The sequence below is a fragment of the Cryphonectria parasitica genome, assembly GCF_011745365.1.
Source record: "Cryphonectria parasitica EP155 unplaced genomic scaffold M406scaffold_8, whole genome shotgun sequence".
NCBI classification, from domain to species: Eukaryota; Fungi; Ascomycota; class Sordariomycetes; order Diaporthales; family Cryphonectriaceae; genus Cryphonectria; species Cryphonectria parasitica.
In genome coordinates this window covers 1,453,380-1,466,976 of record NW_024468916.1, presented here as the reverse complement: position 1 = coordinate 1,466,976, position 13,597 = coordinate 1,453,380, and the positions used below count along the sequence as shown (strand labels likewise).

Genomic DNA, 13,597 nt, shown 5'->3' with positions numbered 1-13,597 from the left:
TGATGCCCAGGTCGGCATCCTTGCTGAACATATCGCTCCACTCTTTCATGCGCTCCATGATCTTAGCCTTGACCTGGTTGTGCGTGTTGCGGTCGTTGGCGAGCTTGAGGAGGGCGTCAGTGAAGGCGCGGCTGGCGAGCTCGCGGTGCATCGGCTTGCCGCAGTTCTGGCTGAGAGCGTTGGCGAGCTAGAAATTTTGTTGCGTAGTGATGGTTACGTCGTCATCAGCTTATGCCCATATTCCCAGATAGCAGCAGGGCAGCACGCGGAGTAGAGCCCCCCGCAGCTCGTGTGTCTGCTCACCTCAAGTGTGTACAACTGAACGTTGGCATTCCTGTGCGCAAGACGCTTGATCAAGGCCTGGACGGCCTGCTGTGAACCATTGGAGTCGCTCGACACGCGGTCGCACACCTCCATGATGGCGGCCCAGTCCTCTGAGGTGAGATTCTCGTCTGTCGCCTTGGCTATTGTTTTCGATCCCCCAACAGTCAGCACTCGTTGATGGGCCATCGCTCTTCTTACTGATCGACTGGTGGCAACACATACCGACGGCCTCATCGTAGGGCCCAGGAGCCGCTGCTCGGAACATGATGACAGACCCTAAGACTCTGGCGGATGCTGATACTGATACTGATAAGTTGTGGCAACCCTTTTGACGGCGGTGTGTACAGCTGATACGAGGTCGTGCCGCTTTGCGTTGCGGAACTCGTGTTATTGTTGGAGAAGAGGTTGGTAAAAGTCGTCTAAGGCAAGGTGGGTGGTAAGTATAGGTTAGAGGACCCAAGACGGAGGAATTACGCTGCGGCAGCCTGCGCTGATGAGGAGGAGTGGGAGGTTCATACAAATGGACTGTGGCGCTGGGCTGGGCTGCGGATGGCTAAGTAGTACCTACAAGGGTGCACGATGACGACGGACGGCTGTGCACGCGTGCAAGCAGTGTTAGCGATTAGGTACCTTCAGCTCTACAAAGTGCTGCGAAACCCTGTTTCCCATGCGCGATGGCCCTGGCCCTTGGCCCAAAACTACCTAGCCGCACAGCATTGTCAGCGGCCCCTTGAGTGCCAGCTACGTAGAACTTGGAGAAGGTCCGGGCAACTGGAGGGATGCCTCAATCACTCGGCAAAATAAGCATTGCGTACCAGCTTGCGCCACACCTCGAGAGGAGTCAACGACCTAACAAGTCCCGTACGATGGATCATACCTACTATGGTACATGCCACTCCTCTCTTCCCCAACATAATAATCATGGCCTTGCAAGTTTGTGGGAGTTGGTCTGCATCAATCATACCAGACTGAACAAATAACAGGTTTCGCATGCTAAATGGTGGAATTTATTGAGAGACGTGAAGCACAGTGAAGCCCTTGGTCCCCTCTCAGGAGAGAGGAGGCGAGTGAGTGTGGATGCACACGAGACTCGCTTGCGGACATGAGCACCGCCACCCCACACTTTGAAGGCTTCATCACCGGCAATACACAGCCGGGTCAATCCACAAATGAAGAACAATATCTTCTATTTCTATGTCCTTGTATAATACTCTGCATCCCAGGGCGCCGAGCTGTCCAACATTCTCAATGCTCGCTCTCTTGTTTGCTCCCTGGCTCCAGCAGGACCGAGAAAGTCTACACACATTCCCGACTTCTTTGTCCTAAGGACCCTTTGCCTTTGGGGACCGTCAGCAGCGCCCGTGGTCGCAATACCCAGATACAGTACCAAAGTCAAGTTACCAAACCGTCGCACTGATTGATGTAACTCCAATTACAGCGCAAAACCATGAGAACGCCTCTTGACAGCGTCCTTGCCAGCATTGTTGCGGCTCTGCCTCAGATACCCACGAAGAATTTGTCCATGGGAGCCCTCCAGAAGAACTGTTCATATAATGTGTAAAGGGAAGGGGGGGGGGGGATATGTCCAGTCTGAACCCTCATCCAAAGGGAAGAAAGCAAGAGGCCACAAAAACGCCATAATGAAAATGCTGCCATGCCTAGCTGGTTGGCCAGGATCTTTTGCAAAACTCAATTTGTCCGCCGGCCGCCGCACGGGCGGTAAGCCCTGTGGAGATAGCCTCACCCGATGTTTGTATGATGAAAATGATGTTGATGATGTTGATGATGTGAGCCTCACCAACCTCTCCTCGAAGTGCCTCGCTGCTCATACCCGCGCTCGTTCGTGCCGCTCCCGGCGCTGCCACCACCGCGTCCCTCCTCGAGGCTCCGGCGACCTATGTCGCTCACCTGCATATCAAAGACAAGTGGTTCATCGTCGGCCTCATTATCACCACGACTCATACCATGTCGACCACTCGAGCCGCCCACAAAACTGCCACGAGATGATTGTGGCGGGGTCGGTCGCCCACGGGTGCTTCTGTACCGTAGACGAGGGGTGCCATCGGTTGGTGTGCCGCGGAGCAGACTTCCCGGTGTTTCCTTTTCGTGTTCTGCAGAGCTTGGCGAGCCCGTCGCACCACATGCCCGGATGTGAGCAGCAGGTTGTAGAGCAGCTGTGTCCTCGACCGACGACTCGCCGCGTTCCATACCGAACAGTGCGCTAAGTGTCGGAGGATCACGTTCTGCGCCGAGACTGATACTGCGACGGCTACCAAACGCCGCCTCACCATCGTCGTCTTCAACCAGGTTGCGCTGCTGTTGCGCCACGGAGCTCGACCGACGGTTCGTCTGTATCAGCCTGGGCGACAACGGCAGCGGGATGTCGATCGCCGTGGTACCCTCGGGGCTAAGTGCCGCTTCCGCGCCCTGCTCCTCCTCCTCTGTGGATGAGATCTCCGGGGCGAGACGCGTGGCTCTCCGCGCAGCTTGTGTCTGGGCGTCGTAATCGATGATCGAGTTCTCACTGAGCCGTGATGGTATGGCTGGGGTGTGAGGTGTATGTGGAGAGAGCGGTTTGCCGGGAGAGGTAGATACCGACATGGACGCTGGCGCCACCATCCCAGGCACGCTTGTCAGCTGCCTGCTAGATGAGCTCGAGGATCGCTGCATCTGCATTGACGAGGCCATTGATTCTGTTAGGGCGTTATTCGAGTCGCGCATGACCTGGAACTTAGAAAGCTGTGCCACTGTTCTCTTGGTAGCCGACTCGCCCTTCTTGGTGGATTCGAAGCTCGAGAGCGTCTTCCGGCTGTCCAGGTGCTTCAGGAAATCGGAGATGTTATCGTCGTCTGCATTCAGGGAGCCGGAACTGGCCTGGCCTCCGGCTTCTGCCAGCAGGTCAGATCCAGGCTGCGCTATTGAAGATGACAAGCTCTGTCTCCCGCTGCTGGCCTGATCGTCGTCGCCGCCTCTGCTCTGGCCACCAAACGACAGTCGGTTCCGCCGGTGGCTGAAGCTACTACTTATCCGGCTGCTACTGGGTCTAGGAGACGAGCCCGCAGGTATGTCTACCGCTGGCGGTCCACCTCTTAGAGAAGCCGGCATACCAGAGGTAAGTGAGGTACGGTTTCGCGCCTGGGTCAGAGCACTCAGCCCTGACTGCCGCTGCCCCGTCACAGGCGATGCAGGGATTTCTCCCTCGGAGATTCTTGGCGAACCTGACAGTGACCCTGCTTTAAAGGGTTGGAAAGAGACCGAAGGACGCCTTGCGACTGAGTCCTTACCGCGGAGCGACGGACGGATAGGAAGGGAGTTGGGCGGGTCTTCCATACTCGCTGGTACCGACCCAGCGGGTGAGCTGGCCTCTGATCCGACAGGCCTCACGGCCTTCAGGGCGGACATGGGACTGGTCCCCAGAGGGCCTGCGCCGTGGAACGTGGACAGACTGCCATATGTCTGGAGCGCATCCTGAAGCTCAACCTCTTTACCACGTCGCCGAGAGGGAAAGGACCCTATCTCCGTTGAGGATTCGGCGCGACGGTGTCCCCTGCTCTGGGGTAGAGATGGCTTGAAGAAGTTCTCATCGATGGCCGTAAACCGCGAACTGAGCAAGGACTCGGCATCGACCAGCTTGAAATTGCATTCCATCCGATAGGTAGCCGAGGCAGTGAGGCGACCTGCAGGTACATCCAATTCTCCAAACATGTAGTCTGTCACGACATCGCGAGCATCGCTCAAGGGCTGACGGAGAAGATCAAGACCCGTTGTCTCTCTCTCGGCCGTCAGAAAGCGGCACTTCACCTCCAACGCAGATGGTCGACCCTCCTTCCTGGACTGCAGTGCAAATTTGAATGCTGGCCACAGCCTCGCCGTGCTCCATAGCGACCGAAAATAAACGACGGCCTTCTTGTAAATGGTGGGAAGAAGGTGTTTGAACTCCTGGACCCCTTCGATTCCGATAGGATGAAGCTCGAATCGCCAGCGCTCGAGTATGACTTCTGTATTCTTCCTCTTGCCTGTGGGGCTGTCACCACTCACTTCGGGCAGGTTCAATGCCTCAAGTACATCCCATCTTTTCCCGTCGTCGTCCAAAAACACCAGACATTGGCTCGGAGATAGCTGCGAGGCATCGAGGTAGGTCTCAATAATCATAGGCGGGAAAGGATTCTCGAAGCTCGTGGCAGACTTCCAGATCTGGAGCTCATCTCGACATTGCTCGACCTCGTCCGTGATGAGGGAGAACTAGACCCCCATGTCAGCCCCTACGGGATGCGGCGCGTCAAAAGTCAGGTCAGACAAAGAACATACCCATTTGTTCGGTTTTGAGTCCGCTATGCGTTTGGTATTGACACGGGAGGTCGCAACAATCGAGCCAGCTTTCAGGAAGAAGTTCTGCTCCCTGTTAGTCCGAGTCAAAAAGCACCAGGATTGCGCCACAGGTTACCTGTATGATCTGATCCAGCTTCTTGACACTTTCACGACTGGGGCCGGAAGATGCAAGCTCGCCGCTCCCCGGAGAGCTCGAGTCTTCTGGCCGTGGGCTCCCCAAAGGCGTCCTCGTCTGCTCTCCGACCGCGTCCCTGGGATTGTTGGATCTCATGGGGTTGGTCTGAGGAGAGGAGGCGGGAGACGACACCTTCGGAGGGTGTCTTGGATGTTGATGCATGTTGGGCCAATGCTCACGGCGTAAGCTTGTGTAGCATTCGGGCTGAGAGCAGTAGGGCCAATTTTAAACGTATGCAGGTCAGAAGCCAGCGCTCTTCGAGGGATGCGAAGGCAGAGGAGCAGGTGGTGGCAGTGGTAATGGCGGCGATGGTGCTGGCAAGGATTGGCGAGTGTTTACTCTCGATTCCACCGGACATCTGCATCCATTGTTACACTTCTGAGGGGGAATAAAATATTTAAGATATGGCAAGGCGGTTTTGGATGGGTTTCTGTGCCTGCACAAAGAGGGCAATCGGGCTGTAGGTGGATATCCCAAGCACACCTAGCTGGTGGTTGGTCCTGCAGGTCAGGCAGGCAGCGATGCGATTGTCCAGTCACCAAGGTCCTTGGTGATGACTCTTGTTGACCAGACTCCGCTGTAATGCAGGTCTAATAAAGTGCAAACATCCTGAGAGGGGTGCACCTGGGTTGTTCGTGTGGTTGGTTTGGACGACAACTCTCTCTCTCTCAGTCTTTCTCGATGACACAAGGCCTGGGGATTTGAGGCGGGCGGCGCAACTCTCAGGAGAGGCGTCGGGATGGATGAAAGTGAGGTCACAAGACAGCGTCGATAAAGAGCAGGAGAGTTAGTCGATAAGACGGTCGGCAGGAGAGGTCCACTGCAGGTCCTGACAGGGTCTGGCGTTACTGGGGGTGGGACCTATGACCATGAGCGATCCCGTGTTAACAGATGGGTATTGTTTTCCGTCAGGGGTTCGTAGGGGCGCAAGGTGTGGTGGTGGTGTTGGTGGTGAATGGGAGGTCCCCTGGTCCTGATCAAAGTCTAGAAGTCATGGGTGAAGAGAGCCTCGTGATGAACCGTGGCGGTTCTTTCGTCATCCGGTTGCAAGGTGAGAAATGGAAGCTCTGTCAAGCCAAAGCCGCCAATGTTCACACGGTACCGTACGATGGTACCATAGGCGATACGCATTAGCGCTCGGCCCAATCCGTTGAGGTTCTAGTCTGCCGAGACAGAGGGACAATTCAGAGACGGTCGAGAGAATGGCCACCCCGTCAGAAGATTGGATCTGTCCAGGCCGAGACACGTAAAAAGAATGTTTGGTCGGAGGAGCGAAAAAGCAATGTTGAGGTGACGACTGCTGCATTATAGTGTGCATCTGGGGGAGAGTCAGGGTACCTGGTTTCCAGCCGACAGTCGACCTGTGCAGGGGGGAGTTCCTGAGCAGAGGGTAGCATTGACGCCAGGTCCCAAAGCCACGTCTATCCGCATACTTTAGGCCGATCCCTCCCGGTTCCTCTCGAGAACGAATTGGGTGCCTCGGAGCCGCGGTGAGCATATCTAGACAGCCTCTGTTGCAATACATAGTACTGAAGGCACATTCGCCCCACAGATTCCCCCTCTTCATCTCTGCAAGTGATCGAGTAATCGACGGCCTCTGGTTGGGGACCCAACCCGGTGTCCTCCGAAACGGTGGTTTGGTGTGGTAGCTCAGATACGTTGTACATGCTAGAGTTACAGGGTATGTACTTCTTAGCATCTACATTGGCACAGTATGTACTCTGGTTACATCCGTACACTTGTAGACAGACTGTACATAACAACTTGTTCTTCGGCCAGATTTGTTATACTATAGGGTATCATTTCCCAGTGCTCTTCGATGTCCCCCATCTCGTCATTATTTGTGCTCGGTATGAACTTGACATTCCGATCAAAAATGTAGCGGTCAACGACGATGGTTGTTCTAGGAACCTAGCATCGAGTCAAGCCCATGCCTGCCTGGATAGGCTTGCTTGGCTTTGGTACGCCGTGGGTGCTGTACCATAGTAGCGTCTAGGTTTGGGATGGATGGGATAGCGAGCTTGCCATGTCAACGTCCTGCAGCTAGTCTTGTTCGCCGCGATCGGATGCGTATAACTTCCGCTAAACAGTGATCAACCATAGATAAAGAGATAAGGTACGGTGCATGCACCCTATCAAAGAACGAGCGTCATGTTCATGGTGCGAAGGACGGCCGCCACCATTACCGCCACCACCACCACCTGCATGCATACAACCCAGCAGCCTACCCGACGCCAGCGCTAAGTCGATTAATGCAGGGCACAGCCTATCAATAAACTGCCACTCACTTCCCCTTGATGAGATCTGACGGACGATGAGGGTTCACCAATCCTACAGTAGACTGAATTGTTATGTTGACCACAAGTCGCCATTTGGATTTGAGCACGAAAGCGTATCGCACTACATTTGGTGCTGCCCTCCCCATATAGTCAAGACAAACTTTGTGCTTCTCTGAAGAGGGAGACACAGCTTGTGATGACAATCATGCTGGACACGGTGGCAACGGACCTCGTACCACCTGTCCGATGTTGTGGCTTCGAGCTGCTGTGCCACCTTCATGAATGGAGGGCGTTTAGTATCACTTGGAATGGGAAGACCACCCATCTGGCAGTTGCATAACAACAGAGTAGGCATGATCTACTTATTGCTCATGATGAGATCCCCTCGGCAAAGTTGAATGAACGACTTTACCTGCATGTATTCTCTTGCGTTTCAACGATTCAATCACAGCAGTATCGTCGTATGTGATCAATCAAGAGTGATACATTCAGCTCCTTTGTATGGTAGGGGTGCAGAGGCAGCATACTCCAAGGTCCCCACCATGCCTGGCACCCCTCCCGACATTGGCATGCATATGCCGTAAATAAATTACACAGGGAGTTGCCTATCAGCCCTGCTGCTGCTTCTGCTTCATGCTTTCCTCACTACGGCCCCAAACATTTCACGTGGTGGAAGAAGAAAGAGTGAGTTGAGATTAAGACTCTTGCTTTTATAATTTCGAGTCATTTTGAATGCCAGGCGTCATATGTGCCCAGGTGGGAGCTAACCGAGGACCTCCCGCTGAAGCACACTGTAAACCCTGGCCTCTTGATTGGTCGGCACAATGACCTTAGCTGGTTGACCCCTCTATAGTCCGGACGCGCGAACAATGAGCTTCCCGGTGGCGTCTCATAGTATCGTCAATGACCAGACACTTCTCCGAAGCCAACAATCCTTACCTCATCATCTTTTGTCTCTTGCTTTCTCTTTATTTCTACAAAAAAAACACGAGTGGTCCCCTCTACCTCTATTCGAGATCATCATTACGACTTGCTCCTCACTCTCCACCACAGATCATATCCTTCTTCGAAACTCGATCGCAGAACTGATCAGTTCGCGACATCGACCGGTGTGACTCTTATCGCCGTCCTTGACATCCAGGTGGCAATACTCGCAAAGAGCGCACGCCCCCATCTGACATCTCACAGCGCACACCTGCAGTTTATCCTTCCAACCGCCCACCGAGGCTCTCTTTTCGCACTTCCACGCGCACCTTTAAACAAGCCGTGATCCAACTCGAGGTCATAGCGAGGTGCCATCCGCGAAGTGTTGGGAGAGTCTAGGTACCAAGACGCCAATCCGGTCTGATCTCATGAGCAGCCTTTGGAAGGCCTGGGTCGATCACGATGTCGATCGCTTTCGTCGCCTGCTGGCTCCTGCCGGCTACGGCGCTCAGGGCGCTTCCAAGAGCCCCCATATAGGGACAGGAGGCCCTGGCGGCAGTCCCGGCGCTTTCGGGACTTCGCCTAGGATCGCAACAAAGATGCGCAAGGGGTCTGGCCTTGGGCCAGGAGGAGGAGGAGGGCCTGGTGGCCGGTCTGGGAACACCAACTTTGGCCGCGCCGAAGTCAACAGCCGAGATCACGCTGGTCTGACCATCCTATTGCGCGCCTCGTCCTCCACCTCCGAAGATGCCATCGCTTTTGTCGAGACCCTGCTCAACCACCCCGCCATCGATCTCCATGTGCAAGACCCCGAGAGCGGATGGAACGCCTTACATCGCGCATTGTATGCTGGAAACATCTCGATCGCAAGACTGCTATTGGAGAAAGAGCGTAGGGACTTGACCGGGCAGACTGTGGGCGCATCTCTCTCCAGAGCTGGACGCCTGATCAGGACAAAGGACCACGAGGGCTTATCGCCGTTCGATTTGTACAACTCAACAATCGCCCAGCGTGACGTAGCAGGCGTGAAAGTTGGAAGAGACTCGGATGACGAGTCAGAGGATGAGGAAACTGGGGACCCTCGCGCGTCGGAATCCACAGGCTCTCTCTTTGGCTCGGAGCTCTTCGCTTTTGGGAGCAATAAGAACCTGACCTTGGGCTTGGGTGATGAGGATGACCGTCAGTTCCCGGAGCGGGTATATTTACAGCGATCAGACTACCTCTTGCAGAGGTTCCACAACGAGTACCTCAGGGACGCAAATTCCGACCTGTCTGTGTCGGCTAACTGCAGCCTGGACGAAATGCCGACACTCACCAGATTTAGAGACTTGGAAGTCCAGGACGTGCAGCTTTCCAAGTATCACAGTGCCATTCTGACGACGGATCCGGTCTCCAACCTTTATGTGTGTGGTGTTGGGCGCGGCGGCCGACTTGGTCTGGGAGACGAAAACACGCGTTTCAACTATACCCCAGTCCAAGGCGGGCTCGTCAATAAAAAGGTAGTCCAAGTAGCCCTGGGCCAAAATCACACCATGGCCATCACAGATACTGGGGAGTTGTGGAATTGGGGCACAAATGCGAACTCGGTTCTTGGCTATTCCTTGCCTGATCCAGTCAACAAAGGCGAGGAGCCCTTCATTGCTACACCACGGCAAGTCTTTGGGCCTCTCAAGAAGGAGGTCATCACTGGCATTGCTGCTTCGACCATCCATTCCGTGGCGTACAATGGGTCGGCGCTGTTTTGTTGGGGCAAGAATGTCGGCCAGCTTGCCCTCATGGACGCAGACTCGAGGTCCCTTGAGGTGCAGACAACTCCGCGGAGAGTAGCAGCGTCTCTGATATCGGCGCCGATCGTGATGGCCTCGGCGATAGACAAGGCGACTACGTGTCTTCTGGCAAACCAGGTTGTCATTGTCTTCACGGCTTACGGATACAACATCGTCAAATTCCCCTACGCTGATGCGTTGGCCAACTACAACTTGGGTGGATTCACAGTGTCATTCTCAGGCCATGATTCTCAGAGAACTCGGATCAAACACATCGCATCCGGTGGTGAGACCATTGTTGCTCTGACTGGCAGAGGAGATCTATTCCACATGAACTTATTAGCTCCAAAAGCGGATGCTCATTCCTCTTCATCCACAACAAATCCCACAAAGATCAAGAACGCTGTCAGCCAGCCAGTCTGTATCTGGACGGCGCACAAGGACGGCGTTAGGTCCGTCGACGTCGGCGAGCATGGATCAGTCATCATCAGCACCGAGTCAGGAGCAGTATGGCGACGTATCAAGAGAGCGAAAGCCAAGGACTCTATTGTCGCTGGCGTCGGGGATGCCAAGCACAAAGATTTCAAATTTCAGCGTGTTCCGGGCATCACAGATATTGTCGCTGTCAGGAGCTCCGTCTTTGGCGCTTTCGCTGCTGTTCGGAAGGATTCTGAGGTAATCCGGGAGCAGATCAAGACCAGCCCGCCGACACTTTGGGACGATCTCGCTCCGCTCGATTATCTCAAAAACTTCCGGTCTTCTGATGCAAGCACCCAAAAGAAGGACAACTTGAAGTTTTGGAATCATGATCAACTTGTCTCTCAGCTTGCAAGCACCGCCCTCGAGGTATTGAAATCTCCAGATCTCGATGCGGATTTGCACAACTACTTATCGACCTGGCCCTTCTCAAACGAGGAGTTGGATACCGCTGTTTGCACATCGTCTTCACCGGAGATTCGCTTGCCGGTTCATAGTTGGATCTTGGGAGCACGCAGCCCGGTTTTGCGAAGAGGTCTCCCAACGGCTCGGCTGCAAGGTTCGTATGAACTGCCGGAGCACCTCACGATTGAAAGTGTTGCCGGCAAGACTACCGTGACGTTCACCGGCATCGACATTATCTCTCTTCTGAACCTTGTCCTGTTTATGTATGAGGACCGAGTCATTCCAGTCTGGAACTACACCCGTCAAGATCCTGCTCTGGCTTACAGGTATCGCCAGATACGTACAGAAGTAATGAAATTGGCTGCAAGACTCGAAATGAGCAAGTTAGAAGCTGCGGCCCAGAAGCAGACTGATCCGCTCAGGTCCATGCATATCGACTTTCGGTCCGCCTTGGACGACCCAACGTTCTTCGATGATGCGGACGCCATCCTGCTGCTTGATGGCGACGAAGTTCCCGCCCACAGCGCACTGCTCCGGCAGAGATGCCCCTTCTTCGAGGCACTGTTCCATGGTCGCTCACAAGGTGCATGGCTTGCAAACCGCCGGGCTGTCGTGGGACCGGCTGGCATGATACCTATTGATCTGGAACACATCGAACCAGAGACTTTCAAATATGTGCTGCGGTACCTCTATGCCGACGTTGGCACTGAGCTCTTTAACGACGTCATTTGTGACAGCATTGATGATTTCTCGGATCTCGTCATGGACGTCATGGGGGTGGCCAACGAGTTGATGCTTGACCGAGTAAGTCAGATGTGAAACCCCTCGCTACTTTGAGGAGTAGCATTATGGAAGACGCCTCTCTCCTTCAACGTAGTTCTCCATGGGATTGTCCCTAGTGAAATTGTCTCCTGTCTTGACAGTTGAGATTGCTAATGGGCTCCGCAGCTGTCACAAATTTGCCAGCAAGTGATTTCTCGATTCGTCAACACTCGCAACGTGGCTCATTACCTCAACGCCATCAGTCCATGTTCCGTGACCGCATTCAAAGACGCTGGTCTAGAGTACATCACTTTGCAGGCTGAAAACCTTCTCGAGAATAATCTTCTGGAGAACTTGGACGATGAAGTCATCGAGGAGCTTGATGCCGTGGTCAGGGCCAATCAACTTGCCCGCTACCCGTTTGCCCGAAGCGACCGGGCAGAGCTGCTTCTTCACGAGAACCACCCAGAGCTCGCTCAGGATATTGAAGAGGAGAGGCAGCGAAGAGTCAGGGAGATGGCGTTCAAGGCTAGTCAGAAGGAAGAGGAAAGAAAACTATCCTCGTCACTCAGGGGCAAATTTGGCAGCCTCGAGGACCTCACTCCCGTGTCACCCGGCCCGGAGAAACAGGCACGGAAGGCTAAGGCACGGAGGAATGAACCGTTCAGCCCTGAACTACGTCCCAAATCTACACAGAACGACTTCATGTTCGATATGGACGACGAAGAAGGGACGGCTGACAGTCCGTCAATCCGGCCACAGAAAATTGCTGGTGGCAAGAGGCAGCAGCAGCCTGAGCTGGATCAGATACCTCCTCTGGCGGGATCATCATCGTACCTTGATGAGAGGCGGAAATCCATTGCTCAATCGCCTTTGATGCCATCACCAGCTGGTTCAGAAGATCCAGCGTCACCTCATCTTACCGGTCGACGAGCGGTTGCCACCGCTCCTGAAAAGTTCGGCACGCCGTGGGCTTCGGCTACGATGCCCACCACCAAGCTTGATTTGCGCGAGATCATGAATGAAGGATCCTCTGGGCCCTCGGCCCTGTCGGCGGGCTTGGCTGCTCAGAGGGCCAAGGAGGCTTCGGCCAAGCCACAGCAGACCAAGATATCGCAGAAGGAGCGTAAGAGACAGCAGCAGCTGCAGGCAGAGCAAGCCGCGAGGGAAGCCCTGACGCCACCTGCCAAGACACCTTGGGAAAAGTCGTCTGCTGATACCAAGGCATCGCCGTGGAAGACGGTGTCGAGAGATGCTCAGCCCTCGCCAAAGGGTACCATGCCTGATGCTCTCCTCCAGGTCCCGCCCAATACGAAGCCTCTTGTTGCTGCCGAAGCCTCGGCAAAGTCCATACCCCGGCGGACACAGTCTCCTGACACGCGCCACTCAGGCCAATCTCGAACGCCAACCACAGCTACACCTCCTCTACGGCCGCCTTCGAAGCCAACAGCCCCTTCATCCATGTCCACATTCTCGGCGGACGACCCATCCAAGCCTATCGTTCCGCACTCCAAGAGTTACATGAAACCGGCCTCCAAATCGGAACCCACGCTCGGGCTCAGCATGGCCGATATCATGGACCAAGAAACGCGGAATCGCGATAAAGTAAAGGAGGCCGTGGCAAAGCGCAGCCTGATGGAGATCCAGCAGGAGCAAGCGTTCCAGGAATGGTGGGACGAGGAATCGCGGCGCACGCAGGAGGAGGAAGCCAGGCGGCTGGCTAGAGAGAAAGACAGGGAAGAGGGCAAGTCGCGTGGCCGGAGGGGCCGGGGTGGAAAGGCAAGGGCCTCCGCCAGAGGGGGAGGGGGAGGGGGTCCCAGTGGCCATGATGTTGGTGCCAAGAACACTGGGCCTGCTGGAGGCGAGACGGCAAGGCAAGCGGCCCAAGAGGCTGGAAGAAGCCGCGGTAATCGACGGGGCCGAGGCCGTGGTGGTGTTGCAAAAGCCTCGTCATGAGGTACGAATACTGTCGAAACCTGCGTGCTTGAGTACAATTGTTTCTCATCCTTTTTTAAAGGGCTACATCCAGTTTCATGGACAAGTTATGCCGCATGCTTAATAAGGGCGAGTGCCCTGTCTTGGCTTGAATAGTATATATTGCATCTAGTCGAAGATCGTTGACTTCTCGTATATACCTCTGAATTTTCCCCGTCTTT

General features: G+C 54.8%; 3 protein-coding genes across 3 annotated transcripts; 1 reads left to right on the top strand and 2 right to left on the bottom strand.

Moving 5' to 3' along the window:
- Window positions 1-1,495: 1,495 nt before the first annotated feature.
- Window positions 1,496-4,990, bottom strand: M406DRAFT_281602 (uncharacterized protein; the record flags this gene model as incomplete). The annotated part of the gene is made up of 3 exons (XM_040918446.1): window positions 1,496-4,566; window positions 4,633-4,719; window positions 4,769-4,990. The coding sequence occupies 3 exons, from the start codon at window positions 4,988-4,990 to the stop codon at window positions 2,119-2,121; spliced, it is 2,757 nt and encodes a 918-aa protein (XP_040772533.1). The 3' UTR covers window positions 1,496-2,118.
- On the bottom strand, window positions 4,972-5,737 carry M406DRAFT_104008 (uncharacterized protein). Its single transcript, XM_040915093.1, has one exon. The coding sequence runs from the start codon at window positions 5,190-5,192 to the stop codon at window positions 5,004-5,006; it is 189 nt and encodes a 62-aa protein (XP_040772532.1). The 5' UTR covers window positions 5,193-5,737; the 3' UTR covers window positions 4,972-5,003.
- Window positions 5,738-8,459: 2,722 nt separating this feature from the next.
- On the top strand, window positions 8,460-13,592 carry M406DRAFT_347904 (uncharacterized protein; the record flags this gene model as incomplete). Its single annotated transcript, XM_040922341.1, has 3 exons — window positions 8,460-11,483; window positions 11,628-12,333; window positions 12,376-13,592. The coding sequence occupies 3 exons, from the start codon at window positions 8,460-8,462 to the stop codon at window positions 13,395-13,397; spliced, it is 4,752 nt and encodes a 1,583-aa protein (XP_040772531.1). The 3' UTR covers window positions 13,398-13,592.
- Between the last annotated feature and the right edge of the window lie 5 nt (window positions 13,593-13,597).

What these genes read in the sequence shown, in the direction of transcription:
- M406DRAFT_104008 (XM_040915093.1), bottom strand. Translation starts at nt 5,192, where the DNA reads ATGCAGATGTCCGGTGGAATCGAGAGTAAACACTCGCCAATCCTTGCC.